Source organism: Leptodactylus fuscus, unplaced genomic scaffold (genome assembly GCF_031893055.1).
Source record: "Leptodactylus fuscus isolate aLepFus1 unplaced genomic scaffold, aLepFus1.hap2 HAP2_SCAFFOLD_80, whole genome shotgun sequence".
Taxonomy (NCBI): domain Eukaryota; kingdom Metazoa; phylum Chordata; class Amphibia; order Anura; family Leptodactylidae; genus Leptodactylus; species Leptodactylus fuscus.
Genome location: NW_027440839.1, coordinates 142,922 through 165,755, shown reverse-complemented (window position 1 = coordinate 165,755; position 22,834 = coordinate 142,922). Strand labels below are relative to the sequence as shown.

Here is a 22,834-nt window from a genome sequence, read left to right as displayed (position 1 = left end):
CAAGACTGCTGTAGAGACTGCTGCATCATGGTTCTTAGTAGACGCCCATCACCTTCGACGGCATCAGGTCAACAACTTCAGGTTCATGGCACACTGACTGTACTGTGGCTCAGTGTCCAACCTGGTCAGAAAACTCCAGCAGGTTCCCAGTGTAGTAGGCCGAAGATCACGGATGGTCAGTAGGAACTCCATCATCGGGGTTACCTTGATAGTGGCTTAACCAGGAAGACCAAACCTTTGGAGATTGATATTTCTCAAGCAGACAAGAGGGTAGAGACTGCTGCCACCAATAACACTATGGTTTTTAGTAAAAGCCCACCATCTTCTAGGCCATGAGTCCAAAACCTGCAGATTCTTTAGGCGCTGACCATTCCATGGCCCATGTCAGGTATGAGCAGAAAACTCCAGTAGGTTCCCTGACTTCTCCTCCAGAATAGAGAATTTGATACCTCGAGTCTGATGGTCCCGGGGCTCAAATACATCCATTAAGGAGTGTAAGATGTCTCCAAAGGAGATTCCTTCTCTGGTCACACCACCTCACAAAGAACTTGTTGACATTCCTCAGGAGACTATTCTGATAAGCCTGTGGTTCTTAGCATTGAAGGTTATGGACTATGAGGTCGGACACCTCCTGGCTCTCAGAGTCCTGACAGTTCTCTAGTCCCAGGTCTGGTCTAAGAAGACTCCAGAGTTTCCCAAACTTCTCCTCCAGGACACAGAATTCGATTCTAGTGGGCCAAAGCTTCTGAATGATCAGTAAGACCTGCTTCATTAAGGAGTCCCTTGATAGGATCTTAACCAGAAGGTCAAAAGTGAGGTGACCTGGATTGTAATAATATTGGAGCTGAAAGAACTGGACAATATCTCCAAAAGATGGTTCCTTCTCTGGTCCCACCTCATAGAGAATCTTTTAGCGCACATTCCTCTGGTGGCCAAGAAGATAGAGAAGCTGCCTTAGATATGCCCATGGTTCTTGTGATGATAAGGTTGGACCCCTCCAGATTCTCGTAGAGCAGACTCTTCCATGGTCCCAGCTCTGGTCTGAGTAGAAGACTCCAGGAGGTTCCCCAACTCTTCCTCCACAGGCTTCTTCTCCAGAATAGTATGAAGACCATCTTGGAGGTCTTACTTGATCCTTGTAGCCAATGGTATGAATATAAGGAAAATATAAGGACAGAAGATTCGAAGGGGTGGTAAGACTAACCGTGCAAGACGCCTGTCCTGTCTTGGCGACAGGTCTAGCAAAACTTTTTGAGTTTGCTTCTGGTTTTCAGTGCCATCAAGTGTAGTGCGAGGAACCAAATAATCCCTGACAAGGAGAGCAGCCACCAGTCCGTGGACACAAGAGGTGGAGCTAAGGCTTTGTTATAGTGTTGGGTCAAGTGCATTTAACCCTTCATCACCTGTCTAAAGCACATGGTAGGGAGGAGGATCCCAATGGGTGATAAATGTTCTAAGTGGGAAACCCTATCCTGGTTAAATCAGCTCTATCGTCCACCTTAAAAGCCACACCCACAATCTAGGCCCCTCCCACATGACTATTACAAGATTGTGAATCCGTCAGCAACCAATCCAGCACTCGCATCTGGTTACACAGACTTTAATCTTCATCCTGTTGTTCTTCATGTGTAGATGCGATGGCGGACTCCACCTGGTGTGTTCCTTCCTGATATTTGCAGCCCCATATATTACCTCGACGTGGGAGTCTACAAGGAGGTGGCCATTTTGTTTCGGCACTGACCTCCTGTGAGGTTGCTTCACTTATAGATCTCTTGCCACCTAGTGGCCATGTGCGGAACATCATCTACCTGTATACATACACATACACTGGCGGAGTATAGAATACACATTCTATGAGGTATACGGCCATACCTTGTGCTTCTAGGACCCCCAGCTACCCCTGCTCACACAGCTGAAGGTCTCGTAACCGAAGACAATCCCGTGTGAGTCCTAGACTGTCATCTCTGGATAGGAATATGTCTTACAGCGGTGATTACATCGCAGAGGATTATCCAGATAAGATCCGATAGTAGCAGACCCTCAGCAGTGAGATACAGGCAGGGGGGAGCGGCTGCCCATGGCTGTCCGTCAGCTGCTGGCGTCAGTGTTATCGGTGTCCATGATCAGAGGTGAGGTGGAGCTCATCGCCTTGTATGTGAGGAGGGGGCGCAGAGATGTGTATATAAGAGCCCGGGACCCCGACTAGTCAGAACACTGAACACCCAGCTATGGCGAGAGCGAGGCGCTGCCCTGCCCAGACGTCCCCCAAACACTGCGCCCTCCTGATGGCGCTATACCTGTCTGCACTCATCCTGCCGGGGAAAAGTGAGGACCCCAGACTGGAAGTATATCAGGAGGAAGAGCTCCCCCTGCAGGCCAACAGCCTGGTGAGTATATATATGTATACTAGGGGGTAGGATACAGGAGAGGGTGTGCATACCTACAGACCTGCAGAACATCGCTCCTCTACCTCCTGATACATACTGATCTATCCTGCAGACTATTACACCACTGACCTCTCTACACATCTGCAGAACATCGCTCCTCTACCTCCTGATACATAGTGATATATGCTGCAGACTATTACACCACTGTTCTCTCTACAGATCTGCAGAACATCGCGCTGTCCTCTCTACCTCCTGATACACAGTGATCTATCCTGCAGACTATTACACCACTGTTCTCTCTACAGATCTGCAGAACATCGCGCTGTCTTCTCTACCTCCTGATGCATAGTGATATATCCTGCAGACTATTACACCACTGTCCTCTCTACAGATCTGCAGAAGATCGCTCTATCCTCTCTACATCCTATACATAGTGATATATCCTGCAGACTATTACACCACTGACCTCCCTACACATCTGCAGAACATTGCTCTGTCCTCTCTATCTCCTTATACATAGTGATATCTCCTGCAGACTATTACAACACTGACCTCTCTACAGATCTGCAGAACATCGCTCTGTCCTCTCTACCTCCTGATACATAGTGATATCTCCTGCAGACTATTACACCACTGACCTCCCTACACATCTGCAGAACATCGCTCCTTTACCTCCTGATACATAGTGATATATCCTGCAGACTATTACAACACTGACCTCTCTGCAGAACATCGCTCTGTCCTCTCTACCTCCTGATACACAGTGATCTATCGTGCAGATTATTACACCACTGACCTCTCTGCAGAACATCGCTCTGTCCTCTCTACCTCCTGATACATAGTGATATATCCTGCAGACTATTACACCAATGACCCCTCTGCAGAGTATTGCTCAGCCCCCTCACCTGTCAGTGTGATTAACCCCTTGTCTTCCAGGCTGTGGCCCTTGGAGACATACTGGACTACACACAGGATAAAGCCCTGGTCCTGGAGAAGAAGGCGCTGCAGGTTCCCCGGGTGAGGCTCTGCGTATTGTGTGTGCTGTCCAGTGTGACTCGCCCTCAGAGCTGACTATCTATTCTCTGTACAGTGTGATGTCGGGGAGCGCTGCGCCATGAAGCACGGACCGCGCATCGGGAAGCTGTGTGACTGCCTCCGCGGGGCCTCCTGTAATACCTTCATGCTGCGCTGTTACTAGACTGCGGGGCCTATCCTGAGGGGCCACATCTCCCGTTATTATACCCCCTCCCCATATACCATGTTGTAGTGCCCTGACGGCTATATATACACTCAGAGAGCGCCCCTGCTTCGCTCTGCCTGTGGAGGGCGCTGTGTAATATCCTCACCTGACTTGTCATTGTGTCCTGTACCTTGTTCTGTCTGATAACAGAGAACACTCGCAGACTACATGTGTTTTATATGACTCTTTGTATGATAATAAAGAATTAGTATAGATGCCTCCTTGTGTTTTGGGTTCCTGAAACTATCTGCGCTGCTGTGAGGAGTGTAACAACATACAGGCCTGATCTCAGGCTTAGAGCCTTGTACGTTTATGGGGTCCCCATGATAACACTTCCTGCCTGAGCTCACTAGCAGATTGGTGTTATCATAGGGACAGGAGACCTCCTATATGATACGTAAGAGAGAGGGGAGTCTGGTGTAAGGTACCTACCAGGGACAGGAGGTGTTATCATGGGAACAAGCAGACAGCAGGGGGCGCCACTGAGGGTGTGACATGGTGACTATTACATAATAATGTAACTGTGATCACCTCAAAGTGCACAGATAATCTCACAGAGCCGCAGATCATCGCACATGTTACATAAGGAGATTACACCCATCATCCACCAGGAATAACCCCAACATCTAATACTGGCGTCACTGCAGGTACTGAGGAAAACAACCTGGAGAAAACAAACCACAGAATACACCATCATATGGTATCTAACAATAATACTGCCCCCTATATAAAAGAATATAACTACTATAATACTGCTCCTATGTACAAGACTATAACTACTATAATACTACTCCTATGTACAAGAATATAACTACTATAATACTACCTCCTATGTACAAGAATATAACTACTATAATACTACTCCTATGTACAAGAATATAACTACTATAATACTACCTCCTATGTACAAGAATATAACTACTATAATACTACCTCCTATGTACAAGACTATAACTACTATAATACTGCTCCTATGTACAAGAATATAACTACTATAATACTGCTCCTATGTACAAGAATATAACTACTATAATACTGCTCCTATGTACAAGAATATAACTACTATAATACTGCTCCTATGTACAAGAATATAACTACTATAATACTACCTCCTGTGTATAAGAATATAACTACTATAATACTACTCCTATGTACAAGAATATAACTACTATAATACTACCTCCTGTGTATAAGAATATAACTACTATAATACTACTCCTATGTACAAGAATATAACTACTATAATACTACCTCCTATGTACAAGAATATAACTACTATAATACTACTCCTATGTACAAGAATATAACTACTATAATACTGCTCCTATGTACAAGAATATAACTACTATAATACTACCTCCTATGTACAAGAATATAACTACTATAATACTACTCCTATGTACAAGAATATAACTACTATAATACTGCTCCTATGTACAAGAATATAACCACTATAATACTACTCCTATGTACAAGAATATAACTACTATAATACTACTCCTATGTACAAGAATATAACTACTATAATACTGCTCCTATGTACAAGAATATAACTACTATAATACTACTCCTATGTACAAGAATATAACTACTATAATACTACTCCTATGTACAAGAATATAACTACTATAATACTACTCCTATGTACAAGAATATAACTACTATAATACTACTCCTATGTACAAGAATATAACTACTATAATACTACCTCCTATGTACAAGAATATAACTACTATAATACTACTCCTATGTACAAGAATATAACTACTATAATACTACTCCTATGTACAAGAATATAACTACTATAATACTGCTCCTATATACAAGAATACAACTACTATAATACTACTCCTATGTACAAAAATATAACTACTATAATACTACTCCTATGTACAAGAATATAACTACTATAATACTGCTCCTATATACAAGAATACAACTACTATAATACTACTCCTATGTACAAAAATATAACTACTATAATACTACTCCTATGTACAAGAATATAACTACTATAATACTACTCCTATGTACAAGAATATAACTACTATAATACTGCCCCCTATGTACAAGAATATAACTACTATAATACTGCTCCTATGTACAAGAATATAACTACTATAATACTACCTCCTATGTACAAGAATATAACTACTATAATACTGCTCCTATATACAAGAATATAACTACTATAATACTACTCCTATGTACAAAAATATAACTACTATAATACTACTCCTATGTACAAGAATATAACTACTATAATACTACTCCTATGTACAAGAAAATAACTACTATAATACTACTCCTATGTACAAGAATATAACTACTATAATACTACCTCCTATGTACAAGAATATAACTACTATAATACTGCTCCTATATACAAGAATATAACTACTATAATACTACTCCTATGTACAAAAATATAACTACTATAATACTACTCCTATGTACAAGAATATAACTACTATAATACTACTCCTATGTACAAGAATATAACTACTATAATACTGCCCCCTATGTACAATAATATAACTACTATAATACTGCTCCTATGTACAAGAATATAACTACTATAATACTACCTCCTATGTACAAGAATATAACTACTATAATACTGCTCCTATATACAAGAATATAACTACTATAATACTACTCCTATGTACAAAAATATAACTACTATAATACTACTCCTATGTACAAGAATATAACTACTATAATACTACTCCTATGTACAAGAATATAACTACTATAATACTACCTCCTATGTACAAGAATATAACTACTATAATACTGCTCCTATGTACAAGAATATAACTACTATAATACTACTCCTATGTACAAGAATATAACTACTATAATACTACTCCTATGTACAAGAATATAACTACTATAATACTACTCCTATGTACAAGAATATAACTACTATAATACTACTCCTATGTACAAGAATATAACTACTATAATACTACCTCCTATGTACAAGAATATAACTACTATAATACTACTCCTATGTACAAGAATATAACTACTATAATACTACTCCTATGTACAAGAATATAACTACTATAATACTACCTCCTATGTACAAGAATATAACTACTATAATACTGCTCCTATATACAAGAATATAACTACTATAATACTACTCCTATGTACAAGAATATAACTACTATAATACTACTCCTATGTACAAGAATATAACTACTATAATACTACCTCCTATGTACAAGAATATAACTACTATAATACTACCTCCTATGTACAAGAATATAGCTACTATAATACTACCTCCTATATACAAGAATATAACTACTATAATACTACTCCTATGTACAAGAATATAACTACTATAATACTACTCCTATGTACAAGAATATAACTACTATAATACTACTCCTATGTACAAGAATATAACTACTATAATACTACCTCCTATGTACAAGAATATAGCTACTATAATACTACCTCCTATATACAAGAATATAACTACTATAATACTCCTATGTACAAGAATATAACTACTACAATACTGCTCCTATGTACAAGAATATAACTACTATAATACTACCTCCTATGTACAAGAATATAACTACTATAATACTACCTCCTATATACAAGAATATAACTACTATAATACTACCTCCTATGTACAAGAATATAGCTACTATAATACTACCTCCTATATACAAGAATATAACTACTATAATACTACTCCTATGTACAAGAATATAACTACTATAATACTACCTCCTATGTACAAGAATATAACTACTATAATACTACCTCCTATGTACAAGAATATAACTACTATAATACTACTCCTATGTACAAGAATATAACTACTATAATACTGCTCCTATGTACAAGAATATAACTACTATAATACTACCTCCTATATACAAGAATATAACTACTATAATACTACCTCCTATGTACAAGAATATAGCTACTATAATACTACCTCCTATATACAAGAATATAACTACTATAATACTACTCCTATGTACAAGAATATAACTACTATAATACTGCTCCTATGTACAAGAATATAACTACTATAATACTACCTCCTATGTACAAGAATATAACTACTATAATACTACTCCTATGTACAAGAATATAACTACTATAATACTGCTCCTATGTACAAGAATATAACTACTATAATACTGCTCCTATGTACAAGAATATAACTACTATAATACTACTCCTATGTACAAGAATATAACTACTATATTACTACTCCTATGTACAAGAATATAAATACTATAATACTGCTCCTATATACAAGAATATAACTACTATAATACTACCTCCTATATACAAGAATATAACTACTATAATACTGCTCCTATGTACAAGAATATAACTACTATAATACTGCTCCTATGTACAAGAATATAACTACTATAATACTGCTCCTATGTACAAGAATATAACTACTATAATACTGCTCCTATGTACAAGAATATAACTACTATAATACTACTCCTATGTACAAGAATATAACTACTATATTACTACTCCTATGTACAAGAATATAACTACTATAATACTGCTCCTATGTACAAGAATATAACTACTATAATACTACCTACTATGTACAAGAATATAACTACTATAATACTACTCCTATGTACAAGAATATACAGTAACTACTATAATACTGCTCCTATATACAAGAATATAACTACTATAATACTACCTCCTATATACAAGAATATAACTACTATAATACTACTCCTATGTACAAGAATATAACTACTATAATACTACCTCCTATGTACAAGAATATAACTACTATAATACTGCTCCTATGTACAAGAATGTAACTACTATAATACTACCTACTATGTACAAGAATATAACTACTATAATACTACACCTATGTACAAGAATATAACTACTATAATACTGCTCCTATGTACAAGAATATAACTACTATAATACTACTCCTATGTACAAGAATATAACTACTATAATACTACTCCTATGTACAAGAATATAGCTACTATAATACTACCTCCTATGTACAAGAATATAACTACTATAATACTACTCCTATGTACAAGAATATAACTACTATAATACTACTCCTATGTACAAGAATATAACTACTATAATACTACTCCTATGTACAAGAATATAACTACTATAATACTACTCCTATGTACAAGAATATAACTACTATAATACTACTCCTATGTACAAGAATATAACTACTATAATACTGCCCCTATGTACAAGAATATAACTACTATAATACTGCCCCTATGTACAAGAATATAACTACTATAATACTACCTCTTATGTACAAGTATATAACTACTATAATACTACTCCTATGTACAAGAATATAACTACTATAATACTGCTCCTATGTACAAGAATATAACTACTATAATACTACTCCTATGTACAAGAATATAACTACTATAATACTACTCCTATGTACAAGAATATAACTACTATAATACTACCTCCTATGTACAAGAATATAACTACTATAATACTACCTCCTATGTACAAGAATATAACTACTATAATACTACCTCCTATGTACAAGACTATAACTACTATAATACTACCTCCTATGTACAAGAATATAACTACTATAATACTACTCCTATGTACAAGAATATAACTACTATAATACTACCTCCTATGTACAAGAATATAACTACTATAATACTACCTCCTATGTACAAGAATATAACTACTATAATACTACCTCCCATGTACAAGACTATAACTACTATAATACTACCTCCTATGTACAAGACTGTAACTACTATAATACTACCTCCTATGTACAAGAATATAACTACTATAATACTACCTCCTATGTACAAGAATATAACTACTATAATACTACCTCCTATGTACAAGAATATAACTACTATAATACTACTCCTATGTACAAGACTATAACTACTATAATACTGCTCCTATGTACAAGACTATAACTACTATAATACTGCTCCTATGTACAAGAATATAACTACTATAATACTACCTCTTATGTACAAGTATATAACAACTATAATACTACTCCTATGTACAAGAATATAACTACTATAATACTGCTCCTATGTACAAGAATATAACTACTATAATACTGCTCCTATGTACAAGAATATAACTACTATAATAATACCTCCTATGTACAAGAATATAACTACTATAATACTACTCCTATGTACAAGACTATAACTACTATAATACTACCTCCTATGTACAAGAATATAACTACTATAATACTGCCCCTATGTACAAGAATATAACTACTATAATACTGCTCCTATGTACAAGAATATAACTGCTATAATCATACCTCCTATGTACAAGAATATAACTACTATAATACTACCTCCTATGTACAAGAATATAGCTACTATAATACTGCTCCTATGTACAAGAATATAACTACTATAATAATACCTCCTATGTACAAGAATATAACTACTATAATACTACTCCTATGTACAAGACTATAACTACTATAATACTGCTCCTATGTACAAGACTATAACTACTATAATACTGCTCCTATGTACAAGAATATAACTACTATAATACTACCTCTTATGTACAAGTATATAACAACTATAATACTACTCCTATGTACAAGAATATAACTACTATAATACTGCTCCTATGTACAAGAATATAACTACTATAATACTGCTCCTATGTACAAGAATATAACTACTATAATAATACCTCCTATGTACAAGAATATAACTACTATAATACTACTCCTATGTACAAGACTATAACTACTATAATACTACCTCCTATGTACAAGAATATAACTACTATAATACTGCCCCTATGTACAAGAATATAACTACTATAATACTGCTCCTATGTACAAGAATATAACTGCTATAATAATACCTCCTATGTACAAGAATATAACTACTATAATACTACTCCTATGTACAAGACTATAACTACTATAATACTGCTCCTATGTACAAGAATATAACTACTATAATACTACCTCTTATGTACAAGTATATAACAACTATAATACTACTCCTATGTACAAGAATATAACTACTATAATACTGCTCCTATGTACAAGAATATAACTACTATAATACTACTACTCCTATGTACAAGAATATAACTACTATAATACTGCTCCTATGTACAAGAATATAACTACTATAATACTACTCCTATGTACAAGAATATAACTACTATAATACTACTCCTATGTACAAGAATATAACTACTATAATACTACCTCCTATGTACAAGAATATAACTACTATAATACTACCTCCTATGTACAAGAATATAACTACTATAATACTGCCCCCTATGTACAAGAATATATCTACTATAATACTACTCCTATGTACAAGAATATAACTACTATAATACTACTCCTATGTACAAGAATATAACTACTATAATACTGCCCCCTATGTACAAGAATATAACTACTATAATACTGCTCCTATGTACAAGAATATAACTACTATAATACTACCTCCTATGTACAAGAATATAACTACTATAATACTACCTCCTATGTACAAGACTATAACTACTATAATACTGCTCCTATGTACAAGAATATAACTACTATAATACTACTCCTATGTACAAGAATATAACTACTATAATACTACCTCCTATGTACAAGAATATAACTACTATAATACTGCTCCTATATACAAGAATACAACTACTATAATACTACTCCTATGTACAAGAATATAACTACTATAATACTACTCCTATGTACAAGAATATAACTACTATAATACTACTCCTATGCACAAGAATATAACTACTATAATACTACCTCCTATGTACAAGAATATAACTACTATAATACTACACCTATGTACAAGAATATAACTACTATAATACTACCTCCTATGTACAAGAATATAACTACTATAATACTACCTCCTATGTACAAGAATATAACTACTATAATACTACACCTATGTACAAGAATATAACTACTATAATACTACCTCCTATGTACAAGAATATAACTACTATAATACTACTCCTATGTACAAGAATATAACTACTATAATACTGCTCCTATGTACAAGAATATAACTACTATAATACTACTCCTATGTACAAGAATATAACTACTATAATAATACTCCTATGTACAAGAATATAACTACTATAATACTACCTCCTATGTACAAGAATATAACTACTATAATACTACTCCTATGTACAAGAATATAACTACTATAATACTACTCCTATGTACAAGAATATAACTACTATAATACTACCTCCTATGTACAAGAATATAACTACTATAATACTGCTCCTATGTACAAGAATGTAACTACTATAATACTACCTACTATGTACAAGAATATAACTACTATAATACTACACCTATGTACAAGAATATAACTACTATAATACTGCTCCTATGTACAAGAATATAACTACTATAATACTACTCCTATGTACAAGAATATAACTACTATAATACTACTCCTATGTACAAGAATATAGCTACTATAATACTACCTCCTATGTACAAGAATATAACTACTATAATACTACTCCTATGTACAAGAATATAACTACTATAATACTACTCCTATGTACAAGAATATAACTACTATAATACTACTCCTATGTACAAGAATATAACTACTATAATACTACTCCTATGTACAAGAATATAACTACTATAATACTACTCCTATGTACAAGAATATAACTACTATAATACTGCCCCTATGTACAAGAATATAACTACTATAATACTGCCCCTATGTACAAGAATATAACTACTATAATACTACCTCTTATGTACAAGTATATAACTACTATAATACTACTCCTATGTACAAGAATATAACTACTATAATACTGCTCCTATGTACAAGAATATAACTACTATAATACTACTCCTATGTACAAGAATATAACTACTATAATACTACTCCTATGTACAAGAATATAACTACTATAATACTACCTCCTATGTACAAGAATATAACTACTATAATACTACCTCCTATGTACAAGAATATAACTACTATAATACTACCTCCTATGTACAAGACTATAACTACTATAATACTACCTCCTATGTACAAGAATATAACTACTATAATACTACTCCTATGTACAAGAATATAACTACTATAATACTACCTCCTATGTACAAGAATATAACTACTATAATACTACCTCCCATGTACAAGAATATAACTACTATAATACTACCTCCCATGTACAAGACTATAACTACTATAATACTACCTCCTATGTACAAGACTGTAACTACTATAATACTACCTCCTATGTACAAGAATATAACTACTATAATACTACCTCCTATGTACAAGAATATAACTACTATAATACTACCTCCTATGTACAAGAATATAACTACTATAATACTGCTCCTATGTACAAGACTATAACTACTATAATACTGCTCCTATGTACAAGAATATAACTACTATAATACTACCTCTTATGTACAAGTATATAACAACTATAATACTACTCCTATGTACAAGAATATAACTACTATAATACTGCTCCTATGTACAAGAATATAACTACTATAATACTGCTCCTATGTACAAGAATATAACTACTATAATAATACCTCCTATGTACAAGAATATAACTACTATAATACTACTCCTATGTACAAGACTATAACTACTATAATACTACCTCCTATGTACAAGAATATAACTACTATAATACTGCCCCTATGTACAAGAATATAACTACTATAATACTGCTCCTATGTACAAGAATATAACTGCTATAATAATACCTCCTATGTACAAGAATATAACTACTATAATACTACCTCCTATGTACAAGAATATAGCTACTATAATACTGCTCCTATGTACAAGAATATAACTACTATAATAATACCTCCTATGTACAAGAATATAACTACTATAATACTACTCCTATGTACAAGACTATAACTACTATAATACTGCTCCTATGTACAAGACTATAACTACTATAATACTGCTCCTATGTACAAGAATATAACTACTATAATACTACCTCTTATGTACAAGTATATAACAACTATAATACTACTCCTATGTACAAGAATATAACTACTATAATACTGCTCCTATGTACAAGAATATAACTACTATAATACTGCTCATATGTACAAGAATATAACTACTATAATAATACCTCCTATGTACAAGAATATAACTACTATAATACTACTCCTATGTACAAGACTATAACTACTATAATACTACCTCCTATGTACAAGAATATAACTACTATAATACTGCCCCTATGTACAAGAATATAACTACTATAATACTGCTCCTATGTACAAGAATATAACTGCTATAATAATACCTCCTATGTACAAGAATATAACTACTATAATACTACCTCCTATGTACAAGAATATAGCTACTATAATACTGCTCCTATGTACAAGAATATAACTACTATAATAATACCTCCTATGTACAAGAATATAACTACTATAATACTACTCCTATGTACAAGACTATAACTACTATAATACTGCTCCTATGTACAAGAATATAACTACTATAATACTACCTCTTATGTACAAGTATATAACAACTATAATACTACTCCTATGTACAAGAATATAACTACTATAATACTGCTCCTATGTACAAGAATATAACTACTATAATACTGCTCCTATGTACAAGAATATAACTACTATAATACTGCTCCTATGTACAAGAATATAACTACTATAATACTGCTCCTTTGTACAAGAATATAACTACTATAATACTGCTCCTATGTACAAGAATATAACTACTATAATACTGCTCCTATGTACAAGAATATAACTACTATAATACTGCTCCTATGTACAAGAATATAACTACTATAATACTACTCCTATGTACAAGAATATAACTACTATAATACTACCTCCTATGTACAAGAATATAACTACTATAATACTACCTCCTATGTACAAGAATATAACTACTATAATACTGCCCCCTATGTACAAGAATATATCTACTATAATACTACTCCTATGTACAAGAATATAACTACTATAATACTACTCCTATGTACAAGAATATAACTACTATAATACTACCTCCTATGTACAAGAATATAACTACTATAATACTACTCCTATGTACAAGAATATAACTACTATAATACTACCTCCTATGTACAAGACTATAACTACTATAATACTGCTCCTATGTACAAGAATATAACTACTATAATACTACCTCCTATGTACAAGAATATAACTACTATAATACTACCTCCTATGTACAAGAATATAACTACTATAATACTACCTCCTATGTACAAGACTATAACTACTATAATACTACCTCCTATGTACAAGACTATAACTACTATAATACTACCTCCTATGTACAAGAATATAACTACTATAATACTACTCCTATGTACAAGAATATAACTACTATAATACTACCTCCTATGTACAAGAATATAACTACTATAATACTACCTCCTATGTACAAGAATATAACTACTATAATACTACTCCTATGTACAAGAATATAACTACTATAATACTACCTCCTATGTACAAGACTATAACTACTATAATACTGCTCCTATGCACAAGAATATAACTACTATAATACTACCTCCTATGTACAAGAATATAACTACTATAATACTACACCTATGTACAAGAATATAACTACTATAATACTACCTCTTATGTACAAGTATATAACAACTATAATACTACTCCTATGTACAAGAATATAACTACTATAATACTGCTCCTATGTACAAGAATATAACTACTATAATACTGCTCCTATGTACAAGAATATAACTACTATAATACTGCTCCTATGTACAAGAATATAACTACTATAATACTGCTCCTTTGTACAAGAATATAACTACTATAATACTGCTCCTATGTACAAGAATATAACTACTATAATACTACTCCTATGTACAAGAATATAACTACTATAATACTGCTCCTATGTACAAGAATATAACTACTATAATACTACTCCTATGTACAAGAATATAACTACTATAATACTACCTCCTATGTACAAGAATATAACTACTATAATACTACCTCCTATGTACAAGAATATAACTACTATAATACTACCTCCTATGTACAAGAATATAGCTACTATAATACTGCTCCTATGTACAAGAATATAACTACTATAATAATACCTCCTATGTACAAGAATATAACTACTATAATACTACTCCTATGTACAAGACTATAACTACTATAATACTGCTCCTATGTACAAGAATATAACTACTATAATACTACCTCTTATGTACAAGTATATAACTACTATAATACTACTCCTATGTACAAGAATATAACTACTATAATACTGCTCCTATGTACAAGAATATAACTACTATAATACTACTACTCCTATGTACAAGAATATAACTACTATAATACTGCTCCTATGTACAAGAATATAACTACTATAATACTGCTCCTTTGTACAAGAATATAACTACTATAATACTGCTCCTATGTACAAGAATATAACTACTATAATACTACTCCTATGTACAAGAATATAACTACTATAATACTGCTCCTATGTACAAGAATATAACTACTATAATACTACTCCTATGTACAAGAATATAACTACTATAATACTACCTCCTATGTACAAGAATATAACTACTATAATACTACCTCCTATGTACAAGAATATAACTACTATAATACTACCTCCTATGTACAAGAATATAGCTACTATAATACTGCTCCTATGTACAAGAATATAACTACTATAATAATACCTCCTATGTACAAGAATATAACTACTATAATACTACTCCTATGTACAAGACTATAACTACTATAATACTGCTCCTATGTACAAGAATATAACTACTATAATACTACCTCTTATGTACAAGTATATAACTACTATAATACTACTCCTATGTACAAGAATATAACTACTATAATACTGCTCCTATGTACAAGAATATAACTACTATAATACTACTACTCCTATGTACAAGAATATAACTACTATAATACTGCTCCTATGTACAAGAATATAACTACTATAATACTACTCCTATGTACAAGAATATAACTACTATAATACTACTCCTATGTACAAGAATATAACTACTATAATACTACCTCCTATGTACAAGAATATAACTACTATAATACTACCTCCTATGTACAAGAATATAACTACTATAATACTGCCCCCTATGTACAAGAATATATCTACTATAATACTACTCCTATGTACAAGAATATAACTACTATAATACTACTCCTATGTACAAGAATATAACTACTATAATACTGCCCCCTATGTACAAGAATATAACTACTATAATACTGCTCCTATGTACAAGAATATAACTACTATAATACTACCTCCTATGTACAAGAATATAACTACTATAATACTACCTCCTATGTACAAGACTTTAACTACTATAATACTGCTCCTATGTACAAGAATATAACTACTATAATACTAACTCCTATGTACAAGAATATAACTACTATAATACTACTCCTATGTACAAGAATATAACTACTATAATACTACTCCTATGCACAAGAATATAACTACTATAATACTACCTCCTATGTACAAGAATATAACTACTATAATACTACACCTATGTACAAGAATATAACTACTATAATACTACCTCCTATGTACAAGAATATAACTACTATAATACTACCTCCTATGTACAAGAATATAACTACTATAATACTACACCTATGTACAAGAATATAACTACTATAATACTACCTCCTATGTACAAGAATATAACTACTATAATACTACTCCTATGTACAAGAATATAACTACTATAATACTACTATGCACAAGAATATAACTACTATAATACTACCTCCTATGTACAAGAATATAACTACTATAATACTACACCTATGTACAAGAATATAACTACTATAATACTGCTCCTATGTACAAGAATATAACTACTATAATACTACTCCTATGTACAAGAATATAACTAATATAATACTACTCCTATGTACAAGAATATAACTACTATAATACTACCTCCTATGTACAAGAATATAACTACTATAATACTACTCCTATGTACAAGAATATAACTACTATAATAATACTCCTATGTACAAGAATATAACTACTATAATAATACTCCTATGTACAAGAATATAACTACTATAATACTACTCCTATGTACAAGAATATAACTACTATAATACTGCTCCTATATACAAGAATATAACTACTATAATACTACCTCCTATGTACAAGTATATAGGTAGTGATCAGTGACACTGGGGTGTGAGTTGATGAAGTCAGTATTGGGTGTTACCGTTGATGTGGGTTATTTATAGTGAATTCCGCACCCCATACAGGTTATATCTTTGGATTAAGTGATCCTCTTGCTGTTACATGGCAGGTCACGTATATGGCGGTAGGATGTTTTTGTGTCAGTGGATATGTAACCAATAACTATCTCTGAAATACATATATGGGTAAGTGTCCAGGCTTCCGGTTATTCGGTGAGTCCCTCTTTCGGTCCCTATAGTATATACATTTAGGTTCTGTAGTAGTCGCTCTATAAGTTTCTGCGTGTAGGACACAGCGACTCGTGTTTATCCCATATATAACGCCACCAATCCTATAAGACCGCACCGCACATATATACAGTATATATATCTGTCCCCACAGCCCGGTCATTGTAGAGATCATGTAAAGTCTCCGCTCTTGTAGGATTATCGCCCCGTGCGCCCTGTCATTAGCCCATTACCGCACTAGTGTAATCTCCAGTACTGGGCAGTGGAGTGGTCAGTGCTCTCCGTCCAGTGTCCAGGAGTGACAGTGCTGCTGCTGATGATGATGATGGCTGTCAGGTGCCCGCTGCTGCTGCCCCTCTACTTGTGCCTTATTACCCTCCTGACTACAACGCTGATAGAGGTGACCTCTTCACAGCTGGTGGATGGAGGAGTCCAGCGGGTCAATGAGAAGGAGCTGGTGAGTCTCTGCCCCTGTTCTGCTAGACCATTACTATCAGCCGCAGAGCCTGTCCTGACACCGAGCCCAACCCAGTACCAGCCACAGAGCCTGTCCTGATACCGAGCCCAACCCAGTACCAGCCACAGAGCCTGTCCTGATACCGAGCCCAACCCAGTACTAGCCACAGTGCCCATCCTGATACCGAGCCCAATCCAGTACTAGCCACAGTGCCCATCCTGACACCGAGCCCAACCCAGTACCAGCCACAGAGCCTGTCCTGACACCGAGCCCAACCCAGTACCAGCCACAGAGCCTGTCCTGATACCGAGCCCAACCCAGTACTAGCCACAGTGCCCATCCTGATACCGAGCCCAACCCAATACTAGCCACAGTGCCCATCCTGACACCGAGCTCAACCCAGTACCAGCCACAGAGCCTGTCCTGATACCGAGCCCAACCCAGTACTAGCCACAGTGCCCATCCTGATACCGAGCCCAACCCAATACTAGCCACAGTGCCCATCCTGACACCGAGCTCAACCCAGTACCAGCCGCAGAGCCTGTCCTGATACTGAGCTCAACCCAGTATTAGTACTAGCCGCAGAGCCCATCCTGACACCGAGCTCAACCCAGTACCAGCCGCAGAGCCTGTCCTGATACTGAGCTCAACCCAGTATTAGTACTAGCCACAGAGCCTGTCCTGATACCGAGCCCAACCCAGTACTAGCCACAGTGCCCATCCTGATACCGAGCCCAACCCAATACTAGCCACAGTGCCCATCCTGACACCGAGCTCAACCCAGTACCAGCCGCAGAGCCTGTCCTGATACCAAGCCCAACCCAGTATTAGTACTAGCCGCAGAGCCCGTCCTAATACCGAGCCCAACCCAGTACCAGCTGCAGACCCCGTCCTGATACCAAGACCAACACAGTACCAGCCGCAGAGCCCGTCTTGATACCGAGCCCAATCCAGTACTAGCCACAGTGCCCATCCTGATACCGAGCCCAACCCAGTACCAGCCGCAGAGCCAGTCCTGATACTGAGCCCAACCCAGTACTAGCCGCAGAGCCCGTCCTGATACAACCACTGAGCCCAATCCAGTACCAGCCACAGAGCCCGTCCTGATACAACCACCAAGCCCAACCCAGTACCAGCCACAGAGCCCGTCCTGATACAACCACCAAGCCCAACCCAGTACTAGCCACAGATCCTGTCCTGATACAACCACTGAGCTCAACCCAGTATTAGCCTCACAGCCTGTCCTGATACTGAGCCCAACCCAGTACTAGCCACAGAGCCTGTCCTGATACCAAACCCAACCCAGTACCAACCACGAACCTGAACTGGCACAACCACGAGTCCAACCCAGCACCAGCGGCAAAGCCCATCCCGGTATAACCACAAGCTCAACCCAGTACCAGCCGTAAAGCCCGACCCAGTACAACCACTGAGCCCAACCCAATACATGCCACAGAACCCATCCCAGTCCAAACTCTAAGACCAACCCAGTAACAGCCGCAGAACCCATCCCGTTACAACCACCAAAGCCCATCCCAGTGCTAGAAACAGATCCTGTCCCAAAGCCAGCCATAGAGCCCATCCATGTTCCAACCACTATGCCTGTACCAGTACCAGAGAGCCCACACTGGTAACAGTCACAGAGTACCAACCATAGAGCTCAGAGGTGGGGCTAGTTAGGAATATTGTATTCTGTACCTCAGAGATGGGTCTTGTTATGGATATTGTATACTGTACCTCAGAGGTGGGGCTTGTTAGGGATATTGTATACTGTATCTCAGAGGTGGGGCTTGTTAGGGGTATTGTATACTGTCCTCAGGCATGAGGCTTGTTAGGGATATTGTATACTGTACCTCAGAGGTTGGGCTGGTTAGGAATATTGTATACTGTCCTCAGGGGTGGGGCTTGTTAGGAATATTGTATTCTGTACCTCAGAGGTGGGGCTTGTTAGGGATATTGTATACTGTACCTCAGAGGTGGGGCTTGTTAGGAATATTGTATTCCGTACCTCAGAGGTGGGGCTTGTTAGGGATATTGTATACTGTACCTCAGAGGTGGGGCTTGTTAGGAGTATTGTATACTGTCCTCAGGGGTGGAGCTTGTTTGGGATATTGTATACTGTACCTCAGAAGTGGGGCTTGTTAGGAATATTGTATTCCGTACCTCAGAGGTAGGGCTTGTTAGGGATATTGTATACTGTCCTCAGGGGTGGGGTTTGTTAGGGAAATTGTATTGTGTCCTTCGGGTTGGGCTTGTTAGGAATATTGTATACTGTACCTCAGAAGTGGGGCTTGTTAGGAATATTGTATTCCGTACCTCAGAGGTGGGGCTTGTTAGGGATATTGTATTCCGTACCTCAGAGGTGGGGCTTGTTTAGAGATATTGTATACTGTCCTCAGGAGTGGGGCTTGTTAGGGATATTGTTTACTGTACCTCAAAGGTGGAGCTTGTTAGGGATATTGTATAGTGTCCTCAGGGGTGGGGTTTGTTAGGGAAATTGTATTCTGTCCCTCGGGTTGGGCTTGTTAGGAATAATGTATACTGTACCTTAGGGGTGGGGCTTGTTAGGGATATTGTATACTGTACCTCAGGTGTGAGGCTTGTTAGGGATATTGTATACTGTACCTCAGAGACGGGGCTTGTTATGGATATTGTATACTGTACCTCAGGGGTGGGGCTTGTTAGGGATATTGTATACTGTATCTTAGGGTTGGGCTTGTTAATTGGTAGCGTAAAATGTACCCTGGTATTGTGGTATCTATGGGGGTCATGTATGACACCCTCTAACTTTATGGTGTTCCATCTATTCCAGCTTCTAGAGCTACAGGACGTTCTGTACAAACTACAGTCCAAGAAGAGCTCAGCGTGGGAGGGGAAATATATCCAGGTACCAAAGGTGAGTGCAAGAGATGATTTCTGGACATACTATGAGAGGACCGTGCTGATACCTTCGGAAGTCAAAGGCTGAAAGTTACATAATGGAAGGCGCAGGGTCCCCAGCAGCACGGAGTATTTCAGGACAGGAGTGTGCTGATCTTATCGAGGACGTCAGAGCATGAGAGTTACATAGTGGGAGGAGCAGGTTTCCCAGCAGCACAGGGTTTTTCAGGAGAGAAATGTGCTGATCATATAGGGGAGGTCACAGGGTGAAAGCTACATAGTGGGAGGAGCAGAGTCCCCAGCAATACAGAGTATTTCAGGAGAAGAGTCTGCAAATTTTATAGGAGGTCACAGGTTGAGTTACATAGTAGAAGAACAAGGGTCCCCAGCAGCACAGAGTATTTCAGGAGAGGAGTGTGCTGATCTTATAGAGGATGTCACAGCATGAGAGTTACATAGTGGGAGGAGCAGGGTCCCCAGCAGCACAGAGGACTTCAGGAGAGCAATGATCTGGTCACAATTTCATAAATTATGGGAAAGTTTCAGCTTCTTATTTTTCTTTCTGCAGTGCATCATGGGAGAGGCGTGTGCAGTAAAGAGAGGAGCTCGCATAGGAAAGCTGTGTGACTGCCCCCAGCGGAGCACCTGCAGCTCCTTCTTCCTGAGATGTCTGTGAGCGCCCCCTCTCCTCACTGCAATGACTCAGCTCCTATGTATAAAGTTGTGGAGAGCAGTGACCTGCGCCTGACACCGGAGGCAGCATTACCGCTTATCTCCGGGTCCACCGCTAATCTGGAGGCTGCACTGACTGGTGCATTACACGGTGTGACCTGCAGGTGATTACTGCGCGATCATCTGCCCTCAGGGACTGTATATAATCCTCCGCTACGTAAGAGATGATCTCCGAGGCGAGATCCCCCCCCCATACAGGGGAGAGAGAAGGAATAAAATGTCTTATTTTCTACATAATCGTCTTGTGTCTGATTCCATCTAATCCGTCATAGAAACAATGAGGCAGAATCACATCCGCACCAAGGACCGAAGCCTGGGGGAGAGGGGAGGACTAGAATACAACTATATATACACATCACTGTGTACATACTGTATTATACTCCAGAGCTGTGCTCACTATTCTGCTGGTGCAGTCACTGTGTACATACATTACATTACTTATCCTGTATTATACCCCAGAGCTGCGCTCACTATTCTGCTGGTACAGTCACTGTGTACGTACATTACATTACTTATCCTGTATTATACCCCAGAGCTGCGCTCACTATTCT

The 22,834-nt window shown here is 36.4% G+C and overlaps 2 protein-coding genes across 2 annotated transcripts; both read left to right on the top strand.

Moving 5' to 3' along the window:
• Positions 1-2,228: 2,228 nt before the first annotated feature.
• On the top strand, positions 2,229-3,590 carry LOC142188806 (cocaine- and amphetamine-regulated transcript protein-like). The gene is made up of 3 exons (XM_075262029.1): positions 2,229-2,387; positions 3,324-3,404; positions 3,478-3,590. The coding sequence occupies exons 1-3, from the start codon at positions 2,229-2,231 to the stop codon at positions 3,583-3,585; spliced, it is 348 nt and encodes a 115-aa protein (XP_075118130.1). The 3' UTR covers positions 3,586-3,590.
• A 14,847-nt stretch (positions 3,591-18,437) lies between these two features.
• Positions 18,438-22,490, top strand: LOC142188795 (cocaine- and amphetamine-regulated transcript protein-like). Its single transcript, XM_075261997.1, has 3 exons — positions 18,438-18,671; positions 21,484-21,567; positions 22,120-22,490. Exons 1-3 carry the CDS (start codon positions 18,531-18,533, stop codon positions 22,225-22,227), a joined length of 333 nt encoding a protein of 110 aa, XP_075118098.1. The 5' UTR covers positions 18,438-18,530; the 3' UTR covers positions 22,228-22,490.
• The last annotated feature ends 344 nt before the right edge of the window (positions 22,491-22,834 follow it).